The sequence below is a fragment of the Perna viridis genome, chromosome 7, assembly GCF_037379345.1.
Source record: "Perna viridis isolate PV_CMFRI_1.1 ecotype Kerala chromosome 7, ASM3737934v1, whole genome shotgun sequence".
Classification (NCBI taxonomy): Eukaryota; Metazoa; Mollusca; class Bivalvia; order Mytilida; family Mytilidae; genus Perna; species Perna viridis.
Genome location: NC_142451.1, coordinates 9,568,321 through 9,588,943, shown reverse-complemented (window position 1 = coordinate 9,588,943; position 20,623 = coordinate 9,568,321). Strand labels below are relative to the sequence as shown.

General features: G+C 34.0%; 1 protein-coding gene across 2 annotated transcripts in view; it reads left to right on the top strand.

Moving 5' to 3' along the window:
• LOC148611246 (LIM domain transcription factor LMO4.1-like) overlaps positions 1–20,623 on the top strand; it is a 51,206-nt gene that overhangs the window by 19,859 nt on the left and 10,724 nt on the right. The window contains exon 2 of one of the 2 annotated variants that reach the window (XM_088591572.1): positions 4,841–5,623. The exons of the other annotated variant lie outside the window; for it this stretch is intronic. Coding sequence (XP_088447698.1) covers positions 5,572–5,623 — 52 coding nt within the window. The 5' untranslated portion in view covers positions 4,841–5,571. The remainder of the gene's footprint in view (positions 1–4,840; positions 5,624–20,623) is intronic. 2 annotated transcript variants of the gene reach the window in all.

Here is a 20,623-nt window from a genome sequence, read left to right as displayed (position 1 = left end):
GATCGAGTCCCGCGGAGAGAACGACCAAACATTTGCATCGCAAATCTAACAGTTCCGACATCGTTGGGAATTTTTCAGACCCTTCTCCTTCTATATACATATATGTTCGATTTTCCAACCAAAACACAGACTTTGACTCGGTAAGAGCTATGAAAGAGTAATCAAGGGAACCAAGGTTATAGCGGTAATCAGTAGAATGTAATCCAGGGACAAAGACCAGACATGAAAAACGGACATACACAACAAAAAACATAAAGTAACTAAAATCATACATACAAAGTAACAAAAGTAAATGAGCAACTCAGACTCCACTAAAAACTGGGAGCATGGACCAGGTGCACCGGTAGGGTAAGCGTCCTCTGCCTTTCTAGAAACATCCGCCGAGTTGCTCATAAAATGTCAAGTCCGGGGTAGATAAACGAGGAAAGGAAAACTATGACCCGTTGAATAAATCATTTTCATGGTGCTGATGGATACATCATAACGATCCACGAGTTCATGATGACGACCATAAAACTTCTGTAGTGATGACTTCTGTAGCAACATAACCCTGTTCCAGAAGCTTATTTGTTAGACTTCTATCGCGATACAAAAAGTCTGCGTAGTTTCGGCAAGCTCTGGCATAGCGTATGAATTGTGATATGAACACTTCATACGCAGGAGCCGAAGGGATGTTGCCACAGATGAAAGGAAAGTTGACAATTCTGAATGAAAAGTCATCACGTTTGTCGTAAAGTTTGGTCAATAGTTTTCCTTTACCATCGATTTCTAAGTGTAGGTCAAGATAAGAGGCTGACTTCACAGTATCTGTAGTATCCTTTATCTCAAGTTCTTTTGGGTAGATGCGATGTATCAAATCCCCGAAATTATAATGGCTTAAAGATAATACGTCATCTATATAGCGGAAACTGAGATTGAAGGATCTAGCCAAACGATATTCTTCCTTTCTGATCAAATCAGCTATAAAGTCAGCCTCATAAGAGTGAAGAAATAGGTCAGCAAGTAAAGGAGCACAATTTGTTTCCATTGGAATGCCGACCGTTTGTTGAAAAACACGTCAACCACACTGGACAAATATGTTGTCGATTAAAAATTCCAGCATTTTGTAACCATCTTCCTCTGTATATTTGGAAGATGATTTGGAATTATTTCTTAGAAAGTATGAGGAATCTCTACCAAGAACTATATATTTGTATCTAGGTGTACCATCTTTTTTGGAAAAACAACGATGTATAATGTTTTTAAGTCGGGATTATAATTGAGTATGGGGAATAGAAGTATACAGTGTTGAAAAATCATAGGTTTAAATGCTATTATATTCAGACAAAAGTCTTGAACTGATTGTCTCCAAAAGATCTTTCGAATTTTTCAGGATCCACATTGAATTAATACCACTACGGGAGTGACAAGTGTTGTGGTATGACTGCAGACCCTCTTTGACAGTTGTGAGTATAGAAGTTAAAAGTTTTGAAAGAGGTTTGGTGGTACATTTTGCAGATCCAGCTATGAAACGTTGTTTGTTGGATTCTTGTGAAGTTTAGGAATCCAGTACATAGACGGCAAATCACAATCATCGTCCTTGGTAGAGATACCAAAAGAGGATAGCACAGATTTATGGTTTTCCACAGTCTCTTCTTTGGAGAGAGTGGTAGCAGTATAGGTCTTATCACTGTTATTATTTTCTACGTCTACCTCTGATAATAAACATTGGATATAAAATGTTTTGCAGACAAAAACAATGTTGTTTTGGGCTTTGTCTGCTGGTACGACAACATATTTGTCATGTATAGTAGACAATGTTTTTGCTACATCGGGGTCTTTGAAAACTGATGTAGCCTTGGCACTAATTGACCTACTTTAAACTATTATTCGTTTCAAAATTAAAGACCTCACGGCCTTTAACCACTCTGACAGATAATCAATATCTTCTTGTTCTCGTTTTATCCATTTTCTTGCATAGTCCTCGACGGCATCCATAAGAACTTTAAAGTTATAATTCCAATTTATGGAGCGTGGTTCACGGTACTTGGGACCTTTAGAAAGGATATTACGTAGAGATTCGTTTTTGATAATGGTTAAATCTCCCGTAACGACGTGACCAGAAGGACCATATTTGAATGGAGAGCTTTTGCAAGAACAGTCAGGTGGTTTAGCCTTGAAGTCCTCAATCTCGAGGTTCTGCAATAGCCTTTTATAATTGAAAATTTTGGATGCAATGGGTGAAGTATAGGAATATGAAATAATTGGTATGGATTTGTCTTTGAAATATGGGAGAATTTTGTTGGTAACGTTTTTGTGATGGAGGATGTTAGCCAAATTAATTGCATCTATACCTTTGTTGACAAACAGTAGTGGAAGAAATGATCGTTTTTCTTCATCTTGACTTTTCACACAAACTGGTTTAAAGAGTCTGTGGAAACCAATATCCAAAATGATGGCAATGTCTGTATAATGATGAGGTGGGGTCAGAAACAGGAGTGTCAAGACTTGTTTTGTAAAGGGAGTGTAGTAGAGTGAGAGGTATAGAATAAAGTTTGGTTCTAATGTGATGAAGTCCAAGAGGTTTTTGTATGAAAGGAAGGAGACCATCTATGGAGACATCATTTAACTTAGGTGAGGTATAGTGGCGATGGCCATGACTCCTTTCCCGTCTTGGATTTTTGTCCAATAAATTCATCACATTCATGCTATATAAAATGTGTTATTTAATTACCAAAAATAACTTCAATAAATATGCGGGTCTTTTTTCACATATTTTAATTTATATTGCTTCCTTTCGAAATTTGTAAAATTATTGGTGAATGTTTATTGATTTGACTTCCAATTTATAAACACATCTGTTTATTCTCAGATCATACTATCAATTAACTGCTTTATCATAATCACAATGAGGCCATTTGTAGACGAATTCTCAGCCGTAATTGTCGATAGTTTCTTAAAATTAGATTACTCCTAGGACCTTCTTGGAAGTTTTATTCAATAAACAATTACCATATCATGAAATATTATCAATTTCCTTATTATTCTTTCTACGTAAAAAGGGAGATTGCGGGTCAAAAAATCAGCCTCGCTCTGGCTTATCTTACTGGATGACACTAATCAAATCTATGCTCTTTTTGTAATATTCATTTTGTTGTACAAATGTTGCATTGGCATTTTTATTGCGTGATTTATTGTTAAAAGAAAAAAATCGGGAAAGATCATTACATTTAAAGCCAGATAAAACAAATTTCATTTAGAACTGGAATGAAATTTTTCCTTGGATAGTTTGATTTCGGCAAATTAAAAATACAATTTTCTAATAAAATCAAATTCTATCTTGGTCTATGCACGACAGAGAAGGAAATTAATTCCAAAAAGATTTCATTACACACAGAAACAAATTTTCATTACACCATTGAAACAACGTATCTAAATTATTCTAGAGGTCAAACAAGATGAAAACAATTAACTGTGCAGCTGTAGTTGCATGTTTTATTGTAATGCAACCTAATTGCATCTATGACCTAAACGCCCTTCTTTTCAGCAGCAGATTAAGAATGGTTAAGGGTGTATACTTTATCCAGAAAACTACAAAGAAGGGTTCCAGGTTATCATTTTCTAATATCATTTTGTATGAAATTATTAATAAGACAAATTTCCAAGCAAAGGTAGTTCGGACGAAATCTTGATCTTAAACAATATAAATGAATGTTTCTCAGCAGGTACTTTATCATACAGTTTTTTTCCCTGATTCTCTACAAATCTTAGCATATTTTTTTAGTCAAGTGTCATCAATGATAGCTTCTACTAGATTTTCAAGGAATTTGAGTAAAATCCAAAGACAAACAATCACATGTAAGTCGTCAACTTAATCACAAACAAGTAAAAAATAATGCGATAAAAAACTTAAACCGGAAATACTGTCAACAAGTCAAATTAACTCCAAGCCAGAAACACATATTTCAATTTGAACCTGAAGTTTAACCACTTCTTTCGTCTACCCCGGACAACACGCAATCGGAGGATATTTCTAGAAGAGCAGAGGAGACTTACCCTACTGGTGGACCTAGTACATGCACCTAATTTTAGTAGTGGAGTTTAGTTTGCCCATTTACTTTGGTTTGTTAAGGGTTTTTTGTATACGCGTTTTTTGTTTTGTTTTTTGTTTTGTTTTGCTTTGTTTTCGTTTTTATTTTGTTTTGTTTTGGGTTCTTTTTTTTGTTACTTCATGTTCTCAGTTGTGTATGTTTAACATACCTATCTAGTCTTTATCCTTGTCATATATTCTTTTGACTTCCGCTGAAATCTTGGTTCCCTTAATAATTCTTTAATGGTATTTTGGATTTCGATATCTGATTTCATTTTGTTTTCCTTATCAAGATAAATTGTTCATCCTTTTTTTTAGAATTAGAATTTCGTTAAAATATCATTGAAACTAAAGGCCGTGTAAAACAAATGAATTCGCAGTAACGAGTTTCATTCGTTAAGATTTAAATTAGGATTCTATAAATTGAAACAAGCGAATTTAAAGATGATAAAGAGTACTAACGATTACTGGCTACTGGCTTAATCGGGTGTGCTTCGTGGACCAGAATAACTATGATATAACAACCGTTTAACAGCTATAAATGTAATGTATATAACGTATTATTTTATGAACGTTAAAACTGTCTATTGTCAAAAATATTTTACATTCAAGTCTTTGGTCTCCCAATCCTTCTTTTTCATGTTTTACACCGAATCTGGAAAAATGCATTAAAATCAGAATATTATGGAACTCGTTTAATTTACAGAAAACCAAATCAACGTTTTGCTAAGCGTTTCACATTTCAGTAATATAGTTTTATTACATTTGTAGGAAGGATGTGATACTTATTCACTATTGCCTGTTACCCACAGATTGAATATCTCAGAATATGAAGTCGTTGTAATAGGGAGATTCACATTACTGGAGATCTATAGCTTTTAATTTTGATAACTGATTAGAGAAGTCGACGTAAGGTCTTCCATTAGCCTCCAATCAGCTGATTTAGATGTCGTTTTCAATATGTCCTTTACTACTCCAAATCTGACATTTCCAGTCTTGATTATTCTGACACGGTCGTTAGGGTTTCAATATGCAATCAACTAAAATTACATATTTGTATGTAAATGGAAAACTCAGTTTTACATTAAACAATTTCTTCTATCATAGAATGACCAAGAAGTCAACGATGGTTTGAAATTGGATGCACTTACGAGTTAATTTAGACATGATATTTTATTTCACCTTCTCTAAGGAAGAAGTTATAGCAATGTTAATTGGAAAACTAATTGATGTAGAGTTCGTTTAATATTAATGTAATTGACGCAGCGATGGTTAAATTGTTTTGAATTGTTATTTGGGAAATTTTCAAACTCGTAAACCATTACTTTTTTTCAAAACACAATATTTACATGTACTATCAAGAATGGCTTATCGACAATCCTTGAAAGCATCATGGAATATTACTTCAAAGCAACTGATATCAATCTTACGGGTTTTCCCATGAATTTGGGATTGTTTGAAGGGTTGGTATAGTAGATTGTATTTGAGTAAAAAGATATGCCATGGCAAGTCCATACAGTTTTGGAACTGAAACAATGATACCTTCAACCGTCTGTAAGTACTCCCGATGCACTTGAGTATTTTAGTTTATGTCTTTGAAGAATGTATTAATTATTTTTGTCATAATGTTCTTTGAACGTGGACTTCTGAATCTTACCTACAAAAACTCGCTGACTGTTATTTTTTTTCGTGACCTATATTAGACCATGTTCAGAATTTCTTTTTAATGACTGCTATTAAATTGAATTTCAGTTTTGAATTTATTAAATAAAATGTCACTTATTAAATACATTGGCTCTATCGTGTATTTTTTTTAAATAACTAACTATTGACTGGAAATGTAATTAAAAATCTGTACACAAGAATAAAAAAAAATCCAAATTTTTGTAACCGTACTTTTTTGATAAAGATAATAATTTATGATGGTATAGACTTTGGTATGACGGTACTAATGATTATTTCATGGAGAAATTCAGTATGTTTAAAAAATAATTTTTCATGTAAAAAATCAGAAATCTATTTTCGGATTGTTTTCTATGCCCTTAGTTTCTGCGTGTATTGTTTTGGTAAATTTGTTTTGTTTTTTTTTTTGTATGTATTATTGTGTGTATTCTTTCTGGTTTTTGAATTTGGTTTTTGTTCAAGTTTTGGTTTTGCTTGTTTATTTCATCTTATTTTTGTTTGTTTGTTCTACCTTTGTTTGTGTGTGTTTGTTAGCTTTTGTTTGTTTTGTTTTTTTGCTATGAAAGGGCCTTAAGATAACTTTTATTTCCGTGTATTTTTCTGTGTATTGCACTTTATAATAATTAAGAGATTGTTTTAATTCCGAAAAATGTTATTAAAGTAAGAACTTTTTCTTAAATGACGGAAAGGAAAGTGGGAGACAACGATATGTTTACCAGACTAGATAGAGGCAATGGTCTTTTAATGATATATCTCCCTTAGCTGCAATGGGAAATATCTACAAGAAAATTATATTTCCCTTGGAAAGGGTAATAAAAATAGTTATATTTCAACTCACTGGAAATGGTGCTGGTGAAACGTTTCCCTTCAGAATGGGGACAGAACAGTATCTCCTTTGTAAGGTACAGACGAGAAATAAAAAAAATTATACCAACCGCATCGGGGAAGGTTTTGAAGTTGATTTGTTTGAAGAAACATTTTCAATCTGGAAATAAAACATGCATTGCAACAAATAACCTACTGTGTCTGTCAAATAACATACAGAACCTGTCAATTTCTCATCATACAGGCACCTGACATTTTCGTCTCCATCCTTAATGATCTCATTAGCTGTTTTAATCATTCTAAATTCACAAACTTTTTGTATCTATAAAAACAGAACCTACAGCCATTTGACATGCTGCGATAATTGGCGCAACAGTTTTTACTCTGTTGGTAGATAGTATGCATGTAATATTGGAGAAATTAAGCAAAGTGTAGTTACATACATGTTTATTTTTTACAATAAATTGGCTAATTTGACAGCTTAAAACCAGATACCTCTTGGAATGCTACTAATGATGTAAAAATTTATAAACTATACCAATTAAGTGAGATTTAAGGTAAACAAAATTATTTCTTCTGCGCAGGGACTAATTACTCCGTGTCAAGCCTCTTTCCTATGTCTAATTGCCAATTAGACCCCAAAGGGCTCAGAGTTAACGATTTCGTCGAGCTCATTAGCCCTCCTAGAAAACATCATGTGCCGGTTCGGTGTTAATTATTTTATCTCTGGCGGGGTTTTACTAGTTTAAAATCCAATTTATTTTTTACTAACTTCAGAACAATTTGAACGACAAAAACTAGATAAGACATCATTACAACTAAAATTTGGGACTTTTTCATCAATTATGATAAAGCTCAGTGATACGGATATTATATATATTAATCCTCAACGAATAAAACAAACCAAAGCCATTACTGCGATTCGGACTTTATATATAAACGTCTCAGAATGTGACGACTCTATTCACTACACTGCTCCATCGGATCAAATTGATACAGGGAAGATATATAAACGTATAGAAAGGTCTGAAAAATTCCCAACGATGTTAGAACTGTCAAATTTGCGATGCAAATATTTGGTCGTTCCCTCCGCGGAACTCGAACTCGTACCGCTGTGACATCTATGGCAACACCGCCTGCACTAAGTCCAGCGCCCTAGACCATTCATCGTGTACTAAGTTACAGCCCTAGATTAATCCTACGAGGAGGAATGACCCGGCCAGGGAAAGCTATATTTTAATATAGCCTAGCTGGCCGAATGGTCTAGGGCGCTGGACACGTGCAGGCGGTGTTGCCATAGATGTCACAGCGGTACGAGTTCGAGTCCCGCGGAGGGACGATCAAAAATTTGCATCGCAAATTTGACAGTTCCAACATCGTAACATCGATCGACATATATATATAAGGAAAAATCGCAGAACGGAAAAAGCTAATTCAATAAGACCATCATTTGTTTGAAAGAGTAATCAAGGGAACCAAGGTTAGAGCGGTAATCAAAAGAATGCAATCCAGGGACAAAAACCAGACATAGAAAACAGGCATACACAACAAAGAACAAAAAGTAACTAAAATCATACATACAAAATAACAAATGCAAAATTCATGAGGTTTGTTATATTCCACGCATGTAGTGATCATGCTGTCCATTCGCCCGTCTCGTTAAACTGTCTGTTATATAAAGCATATAGCTCAGGTCAGGATCAACTTCGAGCAATTTTAGAACAAATTACACAGTTGCTTTCAAATGATGTATGTGTTTTGAGATATTAATAAGTTTCATTTTCTTTTTTCATATCGGAAAAAAATTAAAATTTGAGATTTTATTTAACACACATAAAGAAGACAGTTTTATCTACGGTGATGAATCTTTTACGTGATGTTATGTGTGCCTTTAATTTCGGTTTTGTGTAGTTTGCAATTTTCTTCCTTGTGTCTTAACCAAGCTTAAAACCATTTATTGATTATTTTAAAGGGGACACCTTTACGCACATTTCAATACTACTCATTTTTTTTAAATGAGCAACAATATTTCGGAGTGCGTGACAAAAATCACGATTATTATAGTAAGGTACGTATTTCGGTCAATTCAGAGAAAATAAATTTTGCATAAAGACTTTTTTTCCGAAAAGTGGACATAAGTATGTAACATCTGCAAATCCATGGTCGATTTTTTTTTCATTGCAGGTCATTTTTATTTATAAGACTTGACGTTGGTAATCTTAGTAAGATTTTTTTTCTATTTATTTTCATTGTACACTTTTACTTTTGACACAGTAATCTCCCTTGAAGGTATATCAGTAACAACGAAAAAAGTATTTAACACCGAAAATGACGTCGCTTTCATGTATCTCAGAATGGACAGACTACTGAAAGACGTCATCAATATGTGTATTAATTTTGCACCTGGATTGGTGCACTGGAAGTAACATAACGAACAAAAAAATAGACTTAACATCATTTTATATATAATGTGTGCGCTGTACTGCTTGCTTGTGCTATACCAGCAAGCCGACTATGGCTACACCAATTGCTACCCTTAATTGAGAACGTCTCTTTGTCGTTTTAAACCATTATTTTTGGGGGGTTTTGTTTTCATATCAAAGTACACCATCATTTTACTAAACCGTACAGCCCCGTGCAGGTCCGGGCGTTAAAAGAATAGGCCTGCAGCAGCGCTAAGCTTGTCGTAAAAGGCGACTAAATAGTGCTCAGAAACCTAGCCGGGGGTTAGGCGCTCTGGCTACAGAGCAACTGGGATGTGTGCCCCAGGTGGTGGAATGGGGTACCCCTGGCGTGTTACATGCTGGGGTTGTCAGTCTATAATACGGAAAACCTGACCGCAAACCATAGTGGTGCACCGTGTTGGGAAAGATGCCACGTTCCTCGCACGTTAAAGAACCCTGCTGTGGTATTCGATAGGAGTAGGAACCTTTGCGCTCCGCCACGGGAGGCTAAATTGCCCGACCTTACCCATCCCCCTTTTTCCAGTGGCAATCAAAATTTGCCGACCCTATTATCTTTGTGACCTATCCTTTTTTTTTAATTTCATGTTCATTTTATCATCCATTTCATGTTCATTGTCTGAATATAGCTGAAATATTGCTGCTCGGACGTTAAACCCCAACAAACAAACAAAACTAAACCGTACATATGTATTAAAAAAAAAGTCATGTATATTGCTAAATTTCGATTTCACCAGCATCCAAAAACATATGACAAACTGTTGTTATCAGTGGACGAAAATACTAATCCTTTTTTAATTTAAAATGTTTTACCCTTATTAATTTTGTTTAGAATTTTGTACTTAAAGGAGAAGACCATGTTATTGTGCAAGTCATGAATATCGAAACTAATCTATTAAATATTCATGAAAATTAAATTGAAACAAAATAATTTCCTTTTCTTAATTAATTAAAAGAGATTTATAATTAGGAAATTTGAATTTCCCGCGCCTATGGGTGCCACCATGATCGGTTGAACTGTGACGTCACGAAGTCGGTTTGTAAAGTGAAAGTAAATAGATAATTGATTATGATGTCCCAAAAATCGCAAATTTGGGACTTTTCCCCTATAATTTCAACCCAAAATAGATAGAAGAAGAGATCGGGGCACAACATGTAAGCAAATGTCAGACATCATTGACGAACAACGGGATTTGCAGCCAGATGACTAGTATTTGTAAGGAAAATCTTATGACTACTTCCGAAGAATGTTCGTGTTGCTGGTAAAAAAAAAACTTTTAGAACATTTCTCCTTTATCATTTGTGCAATCGTAAGCTTGACCAGTCATCATGTTTTGGTGATTAGATAAAAAGTATCGTAGAAATATTTACGGAAAATTCTTTGTTCACATATTATTTGCAATAGTTGCATCAGTACCAAACGGACTTAGTGACGTCACGAGCCAATCGGAAACTGTCGGTACAAATCAATAAAATCTGGCTATGATCTTCCTTCAGATAGGAGAGTTCTGCAAGATGGCTATCCACTTATATTTCAAGGATTTTGAACTTTGCATAGCCTTGAGCATTTTATAAAAGCGCATTTTGCATTAAAGGTTATTTATTTTTGTTTACGTGGGTATGATTTATCATAAGAGCCTAACTCAATGCAAAGGTAGTATTTCCCTTTAAATATCGGCACGTAGTTCGAACGACCATTCGAAAAAGAAAAAAAACTTCATTACTGCATCATATTCATGATATTTGACTTGTATTATCTTCAAATTGATTAAAGTGCTTTAATTTTAAACTTGATAAACTTGTCCAAGTAGTGAACATGTCTTTCATCAAATTATCGGTATTCCATAGAAAACAAATTGTGCCTAGGTCTAACCGATATATTAAAAAATAAGAATAGTGTTATTGTCTTTTCCATAATTCTCGATTTCCGATAAATTGTATGTCATTTGATGGTACCTTGTAATTGAACAAATAAACGGTCCCGAAATCGACAAGGTTATTACAGGCCCAGTTTTTACACACTCTCTTCAAATCAATGGGAGAGAAAACCCAAATGCATTCCGTAGTGTAGATATTTTACACATCTGTGATAACATCCATATGCTTCTGGAAAATTCCTTTATAGACACACACGTTTAAAGAAGTTTTAGAAACTTCTACTTTAATGTTAAACTTCTTTAAAATTTGCAAGGGAGATTACAAATGAATATGGCCCCGTGCAGGTCCGGGTGTTAAAAGAATAGGCCTGCAGCAGCGCTAAGCTTGTCTTAAAAGGCGACTAAATAGTGCTCAGAACCTTAGCCGGGGGCTAGAGCGCTCTGCCCACAGAGCAACTGGGGTGTGTGCCCCAGGTGGTGGAATGGGGTACCCCTGGCGTGTTACATGCTGGGGTTGTCAGTCTATAATACGGAAAACCTGACCGCAAACCATAGTGGTGCACCGTGTTGGAAAAGATGCCACGTTTCTGGAACGTTGAAGAACCCTACTGTGGTATTCTCCCGGAGTAGGAATCATAGGGCTCCACCACAGGAGACTAAATTGCCCGACCCTACCCACCTCTCCCTATTTCCAGTGGCAATCAAAATTTGTCGACCCCATTGTCCTTGTGTCCCCTCCCTTTTTCATTCCATGTTCATTTTATCATCCATTTCATGTTCATCGTCTGAATATAGCTGAAATATTGCTGCTTGGACGTTAAACCCCAACAAACAAACAAACAAACAAATGAATATGTAACGTCGATATTTAAGTCAACATTAGATTTTTGGTCGCATCTATTTATTCAATCACCGACATGGTGTGTCTGTCACATCTATTCCTGTTGTGTCAGATTTTTCTATAGTAATTTCATGAACATGAAATCGGCAATTCGGTGTATTTTTTAACAACGATGTTACCTTTAATTGTTTTATGCTTTTTCTTTCGTATTTACTTTTACCGCTGTTCTATATTGATGCTTTAAGCGTTTAAACTTTGATTAAAGTAACATGTCACATGTGTTAATTACAAATTTATCTTATTTTACTTCTATTCAGTTTGTTCTTCATGTAAAATACTTCCTGGGATTTATTACGAAAGTCATCTCTGGTTTATTAAAAGTGTGATTGACAGCTTTTACCTTTAAGGTAGATATTTCCCTTCTTGTGATTTGTTTTATAAATGCATTGCTTTCGTGGTGGAATAAAGGTTAGTTGTGATCAATCTTTATTTGCTTATATTCTTTCTCGTCTGAAACTTTATTTCTAATTATCATTCTTTTACCCTACCGGTGCACCTGGTCCATGCTCCAAGTTTTTAGTGGAGTCCGAGTTGCTCATTTGCTTTTGTTACTTTGTATGTATTATTTTAGTTACTGTTCTTTGTTGTGCATGTCTGTTTTCCATGTCTGGTCTTTGTCCCTGGATTACATTCTTTTAATTGCCACTAGAATCTCGGTTCCCTTGATTACTCTGTAAACGTCATTGATTTCAAAATTGACTGTTATCACATGCACAATGTGTAAACTAAACGAATCTAAGGGCATAGATCATGCAGTAGCATCAGTAGAGTAAGAATCCTCTGATTTTGTTTCTTGAACTGCTGATCAATTTGATAATGTCATGCTTGTTGATAAATATGTTTTATCATTTGAAAAATTGTGGTAAAACAAATCTTTGCTAATATTGAATATGTACATACCAAAAGACTAGCGAAAATCCTGATTGAGACTGTCGAATATTTAAAATGATTGGTAAACTAAATCTTAGGTTAACATTTACCTGCCAATAAAGCTAATGTTTGGTACGTAAAGTAATCAGCCTATAATGATAATAGTTATTGTTTCACTTTGTTCGATTAAACGAACATCGATGCTTTAATTTTTGTACTGAAATTCTTTTCTTTTGTAATGCACATCTGGTCCCTGGATCTCTTCATAAAACACCCCATATCATGCCTTGATATAGACCTATCTGTAATAAATGTAATAGTACATAAATGCAGCTGTAATCGCAATGCCATTACATTTTTAAATTGTCAGTTCGATTCAGTTGTTATGGAGAACTCCATCTTTTATTTGCAGACGTTTTGCTTGCAGAATTCCATAAGGAGGGTTAAAGATCTATCTTAAATGGTAGGATTAAAAAATAAACTTCATTTAACAAGTGAAACGTTATTTAATCGTGTTATTTTTCGTACATTTCCTTACTTTTAATAGCCATATTAAATATTTTTCATTTTATGAACAATTGCCCATGAACAAAAGGTTAAATTATGCTGTTAAAAATCAAATATAAAAACTGAAAACCTTCCTAACCAAACTGAAGAGAAGATAACAGTGTCCATTACTTTTTATTAATTTTCCAGTCCTGGTTTTAAATATGATTCGTGCTCGATTATGCTATTAATATCCTCATTGTTCTTCTTATCTGTGATTTATTTTTCAAAACATTGGGAAATTCCAGAAGACCCATTTTTTTCTCGTTTTTAAGCCATAAAATGATGCACCCGTTTACGTCTACTAGTGAAACACGAATTTTATTATCCGAGTTATAATACCAATTAACTGGAAACAATTGAAAAAAAAAAACTCAATTCTGTTTTAAACGCTTCATTAATATTACAGTGAGGTAAATTAATAGATTCAAAATACTATCGTGAAAAACAAAATGCTTTATAGATTTTTTAAGTTGTTTTTATTTTGATGTAATGGATAAATGAAAACCAGCTATGGGAAAAATCCATGTATCTAGTAATCACATTCATAATCAAAGCTATTTCATAATACAGTTTCGTCTTAATTGCGGTGCAGTCTTTATGCAGATCTTACATACTTCCTCGAGAAAATTCATTTGTTTTCAATATCTTGCACAGAGGGTAAACTGTATTCTCTTTTCCTAAGCCTTTTCGTCCCTGCCACACTAATAATCATAAAGCAAAGCACATTGTCGAACAGATAAAAACGAAAAAAGCTTTTTGGTTTGTCCTATGTATTAAATAATGCTCACGCTTTGTGTAAATGTGATTTTTTTTCCGATCCTATATAGAAGGGCCTTTGAACTAGTGAAATTACACTAGTAGGTGATGAATCAGGAATCAGTTAAAGGTTTGCAGAGGAGATTGCCTACATCACCTAAAACAAATCTTCTCACAAAGAATTCATGACTTTTCTGATTTCTGACTACTCACTTTAATCGATACTAATGGTAGTACAGGTAGAACCTGCTTTCGAAAATTTTACGGTTTTCAAATGAAAAACAAGGGAAATCATTTCTATACTCAATTCTACTCATTTAGGTTCATATATAGACGTTAAAATCCGAAATTGTCAACAGATCTATACTCAAATCTACTCATTTAGGTCCACATATAGACGTTAAATTCCAAAAGTGTTTTCATGTATATGCTCAATTCATCTCATTTATGTCCATAGACGTTAAATTCCGAAAACGTCACCAGACATATGCGGTTTAAATTTTTTTATCAGTTATATTGAGCCTTCTGGTTGATTGGTGTCTTTGAGCAACATCGGTTCTTTTGGTACTGTGACGAAATTTACATCGATTGGTCTACCAAACTCAGTAATAAATGGACATGCAATCCTTAAAAACATTGTAGCTGTTAATGATAAAGCTAAAACATTTCGCCCTGGGAGGTTTTATTTTCACACTTTCTCAAAAGGGGCAATTATGAAAGTATTATCGTCATGGAGATTACATGTAGGAAGAATGTCTTGTGTTTCTTATTTTTCCACTTTCTGTCCTTGATGTCACTTGTTTACATAATTCTGTGTTGACTGTTGAATATTTCATTTTTGGCTCAGTCAGATATATTTGTCAAAGTGGGGGTAATATGCCCACCTATGGGCTTTTGCTTCTGTGAGCTAGCTAAAAAAAAGAAAGAATCCAGCTAAGAGTGTCGGACGCTCTCGTGCTGAAATTGATGTTTCTAGAAACTTATGTCCTCTTTGTTTTGCAGTAGTTTTATTTGGTTCGTCAGCGATTTATTTATTTTGTCTTTGTCAATAGTGTAATTTTATGCTTTGTCTATGAGTGACGGTGCTATATAAGTGCACTTCTGCCTTTTGTTTTTATATTTCTGAAAAAGGTAAATAAAATTCATTGGTTTTGCCTTTGAAACTGATTTCGTGGTGACAAATTTTCGTGCTTCAATGATTCAAAGATAAATAAAATTGGAATATAGTCAAAAAATATATTACAACGACCAACCAAGAGATTCAAACAATTGAAAATATTTTGTTCTTTAACTAGACGGTCTCAGTTGTAATATTAGAGATGTTTACTACACTACAAAACATGGTTTATCCTCACCATTTCTATTGGAAATGCCTTTACCGAGTCAAGATCATTGTGGTAGTTTCCGGTCAATTTTTACTCTGAAATTGACATTTGTTATATTTTCCTTTTGACTTTTCCTTTTGACCATAGTTTATAAGTAATTTTGTTATTACCCTTCACGGTGTAACCAGAGCGTTAAATACAATTAAGAATATATATATTTATTTAACTCTAAATTTTGTTTTGTAACAAAAATTACCATGAGTTAGAGCAATGAAAAATCTGTAGTTGTGTGAATTTCTATGAGTAACATGTGTATCAAATTTCTTGATTTGCCAAATTCTTTAGTTTGAGGAGTTTTATATTCGTTGATTTTGGGTAGAGTCTCTCTCACGTTGTTTGAAATTTTGTTTCGTAGTTTTAACAAACCACGATTTCTACGAAAATTTATATCGCACTTACACTGGTATTTCGCTCATTATTGTGTTTTCTTGTTCGAGTGTTTATTGCAATCAACTGTGATATAATTCATTGCTTTAGTTTTTTTTCACAAAACTTTTTTCTTAATAGACAACAATTTAATCAATTATAATAAACATTACGACTGCTAATGAAATCGAAATCATCATTGATTTATGTTCCAGTTCGTCAAAATGTTTGACATTATCAATGGTGTACACATGCTTACACAGCATTTCTCCAGAAAATTCGTTCATTCTTGTCTCTGAATATCGATGCTCAGCTGGAAATATTGCAAAAAGCTCTATTTTTCTCTTTAAATTTTAAAACCTTTATAAATGAGAAAATCTAATTTTGAAAACAATGAATTTCTATATAAAGAAGTAAGCACGTTTTATTTAAGAATGATATCAACAGTTGGATTCAAAATACTTACAATATACTAGTTTTATATCTAAATATATTTTCGGGTTGTTTTCTGTTATCGTTGTCCTTGTTTTGTCTTTGGTCTTTATCTTTTTATACATTGCATCTACCCAAAGAATTTGACGGATACTACAGACACTGTGAAGTCAGCCTCATATCTTGACCTACACTTTGAGATCGATGGTAATGGAATATTATTGACCAAACTATACGACAAACACGATGACTTTTTATTCCGTCTTGTCAACTTTCCTTTCATCTGTGGCAACATCCCTTCAGTACCTGCTTATGAAGTTAAGTTTTCATATCAAAACTCATACGTTATGCCAGAGCTTGCCGTAATTTTGCATACTTTTTGTATCGCGCTAGACTACATGCAATTAGGCTTCTGGAACAGTGTTATGTTGCTACAAGATTGAAGTCATCACTACAGAAGTTTTATGGTCGTCATCATAAAATCGTGGATCATCATGTTGTATCCATCTGCACCATGAAAACTGATTTGTTCATGTGTTATAGTTTTCCTTTCTTCTATCGTCAACTCCGGACTTGACGTTTATAAGCAACTCTGTGGGTGTTTCTAGAAAAGCAGAGGACCCTTACCCTACCGGTGCACCTGTTCCATGCTCCCAGGTAGAGTCCGAGTTGCTCGTTTACTTTTGTTACTTTGTATGTATGATTTTAGTTACTTTATGTTCTTTGTTGTGTTTGTCTGTTTTCCATGTCTGGTCTTTGTGCCTGGATTAAATTCTTTTGATTTCCGCTAGAATCTTGGTTCCCTTGATTATTCTTTCTTAGGGGACAAGTAATATTATATCAGAAGTCTACAGTAATCATGTGTCAGAGTATTCTTTAATCTTCGTGTCCAGTATATTTGTACGACTTTTCAGGCCAAAAAAATAATAGTCTTGTTTCCTGCTATAAGCAAGAAAAAATAGGGTAGGTAAGGGTAGCAGGTAAGTGTACATTAATTTTTCTTACCTAATATGCAAAATTTGGGCTCTAATAATGGTCTTCAACTTTAAGGAATGGAATTTTCAACTAGTTTACACTACATGTTTTATGTTGAAATTATTCAATTTAACCCGTTTCTATGACAATATATGTCTTCATCTTTATGATCGTTTTGTTTGTCTACATAAGTGTTTCGTTTATATGACCAACATTTCAATAATTATGTTTAAGTATTACACACAAAACGTTTTGCAGGGAACTGTTGGTAATAAATACAAATGTAATCAACTGAAGTCATACCAACGGTGTAGCAATTTGTACCAAAGGTGTACGTGATTTTGTTTTGCAAAACACCAGGAATTCGCCAACAAAAAAGAACTGTGCGAAACTGACTTGTTTTTTCAATATACCAAAATTTTGTTTATCTATGTTTATTTATTGGCTTATATATTTAAAATAACTTACATGAAATTTCAAGATTTTTTTTTACATACAATTGCCTATCTCCCTCTTTCTACTGTAATAGTTGATTTCAAATACAATGTCCCCAATTACTTCGTACTGCAGTTTGTTTATTGACATATTTAGTTTGTTAAAAATTACATTTAATGATATAAAATGAATAGAGGTACATATGATATTATTCTAATCTTTTCTGCTGTCTGTCACGTTTCAACTGTTGGTATTTTCACTGATTTCTTCCGTTACAACATTGATATTGATGAAGTAGTTTACACTTTTCGTGAAAATATCGTTTACAAGGGGAGTGGTTGGATAATGTAAAGGATATTAGCCTTGACTACTCCATTCAATAACTCTTACATGGACGGGATACTGGTATATAAGGGATCAGTTACTTCGTCTAAAATATTTCACACGTTTTAAAATAGTATTTGAAATATATAGAATCATGTCTGCTTTTTGAATTCCGTCCAAATGAACAAAAAAGTGTCTTTCTTTTGAATTAATGGATCTTTATAATGTATCCATCTGCACCACGAAAACCGATTTATTCACAGTGTAATAGTTCTCCTTTCTCCTTCGTCTAACCCGTGCTTGGCACTTCATGAGTGGGTATTTCTTTAAGAAAAAAGGCAGAGGACGCTCATCCTACCGGTGCACCTGGTCCATGCTCCTATTTTTTTTATTGAGATCCGGTTGCTCATTTACCTTCTTTATTGTATGTGTTGTTTTATATGTTTCATGTTTTTGTGTCTATTTTTCCTGGCTAGTTGTTATCCATGCACAATGTTTGAATACCGATTTCCTTGGTTACCATTAGTATCCCTGCTACATGTAAAGGGAGTAAATGCCATTCAAGTTATTAATATAACGAGAATGGAATTGGTGAATATGCAAAAGAGACAGCAAACCCACCGGGATGAAATATGTCAGTTCAAGGTCACTAATGGGTCTTCAATGAACGACGTGGAAACCCTCAAACCACAGGGCAGACTGCAGCTGCAACATAATCCACATGTACAGCGAAATAGTTGCCCCTATACACTTCAACAACACAAAAGTAAACTAAAAGTGAACCAAACAATACATACATAGGCCAGAAAGCGCTTTGTTAAAACAGTAATAAAGAAACTGATCAGTTACACAAATGAACAAAGAAAGGACTACAGTTAACTGACATACCTATCCAAGACTAAGTTTAAACATACAAAAAGTTATGTCCTCATCGTATGTAAATCAATCCCAATACTGCTAATGCGGTGTTGAGAACCACGGTACATCATAAGCCATGCGATACGGACACAACCTGTGTCATGCCGAAAACTGCTTTCCATACACTGTGTTAGTTTCTGAATCTATGTAAAGACCCTAATGTAAATACCGAAAAATGCCACTTTAACGATTTGACAACAACACCATAACTACCTTTCTTTTACAAACTTTGTTCATTTGTGTTACTGATCAGTTTCTTTATTACTGTTTTAACAAAGCACTTTCTGGCCTATGTATGTATTGTTTGGTTCACTTTTAGTTCCTTACGAATTAGCCTATTCAATGGTTCAGTCAACTTATTGGATGAGTATTGGGCTTTCCGTGCTTTGTGAAGAATATTACCATAAAATATAGGATGGGAGATATCCGCACGCATTAATCGTTTGCAAGAACATAAGTATTTGAGAATGAGCTCCTTGTATCGGTTGAAAAAAATGTGAATTTGATATCGAAAACCTCGATGTAGTAATTTCTTATATAAAAATTTCTGTCGTTAAAATCCGAAACTTTGTTACAAATCGAACCATTTGTGGTACATAAACACCATATGATGGTAACAAGGGGGGACACCGTCTCAAAACGGATAGTCAACAATGGGCAATGAAAAATCATCGCTTTCATCGTAAATTTTAGTATCAAATTTACCATTTTTAAATTGATATGAATTCTTAAATCAAGAAACGGATATTCTTTATTATCAATATTTGTTTTATTTAAACACATTTCTGCAGCATATATATACACATATCTTAATATAAATATTTAAGTCGTCGTTGTGAAGAGCCAAAACATCGTCCAAATATCTGTGAAGGTGGTGTTAAATTTATCTACCAAATGTTGTTCGGAAGAATCTTAATTTATGTGATTCGTAAAAATACAGAAAGAGGTCCGCAATAAGTGGTGCACAATTGGTCCTCATGAGGCAAAAATGTCGTCTAAAAGGAATTCTAGTGCTATAAGCATATCAAAAGCAGGCCAATTAACGTAATTTTATGTTAAGAATTCGAAAAAAATATATCACAGGACTATCTAATAAGATAAGCGATTTATTTTGGTTTTTTGTTTTTTTGTTTTGTTTTGTTTTGTTTTGTTTTTTTTTTTTTTATGAGATTATGTGGAAGTGTTATGGAAATGGAGAAATCAAAACCTTGGACAGAATCGAAAGATCCCACATGCCCATGTAATCAAGAACTCAAGCGAGCTTTTAACACCCCAAAAATAATTATTTCCACTATTTCAGAAGCTTTGTTACAAAAACTTATAATTACATTGTTTATGGTATTGAGTGCATTGGTAAGTAAAATAGATAGTATGATTTTCGAGCAATGACCCAGCATGCAATAGATACTTTCATGCTACTAGGTTCGCCTTGTAAAGAGGTAGCGACGAGTTTGTGTTTGTTCACTTTATTAAAATCTAGTAAGTTGAAATGAAGGTGAATTCGTAATTTTCAATATAAGAGGAGTCTACTCTGGACACTGCCTCGACCCACTCAGTTGAGTTATGTAAGTTTAGTGTCTCAGGTCGCCGACTCATTTGAGCCATTTAAGTTGAGTGTCTCAGGTCACCTACTCTGGACACTGTCTTCATCGACTCATTTAAGTTGAGTGTCTCAGGTCACCTACTCTGGACACTGTCTGCATCGACTCATTTAAGTTGAGTGTCTCAGCACTAGCCTACTTAACTGTCTATATAAAAATGGTATTCCTTAGATTGTTAATGTTTAGATTTAAAAA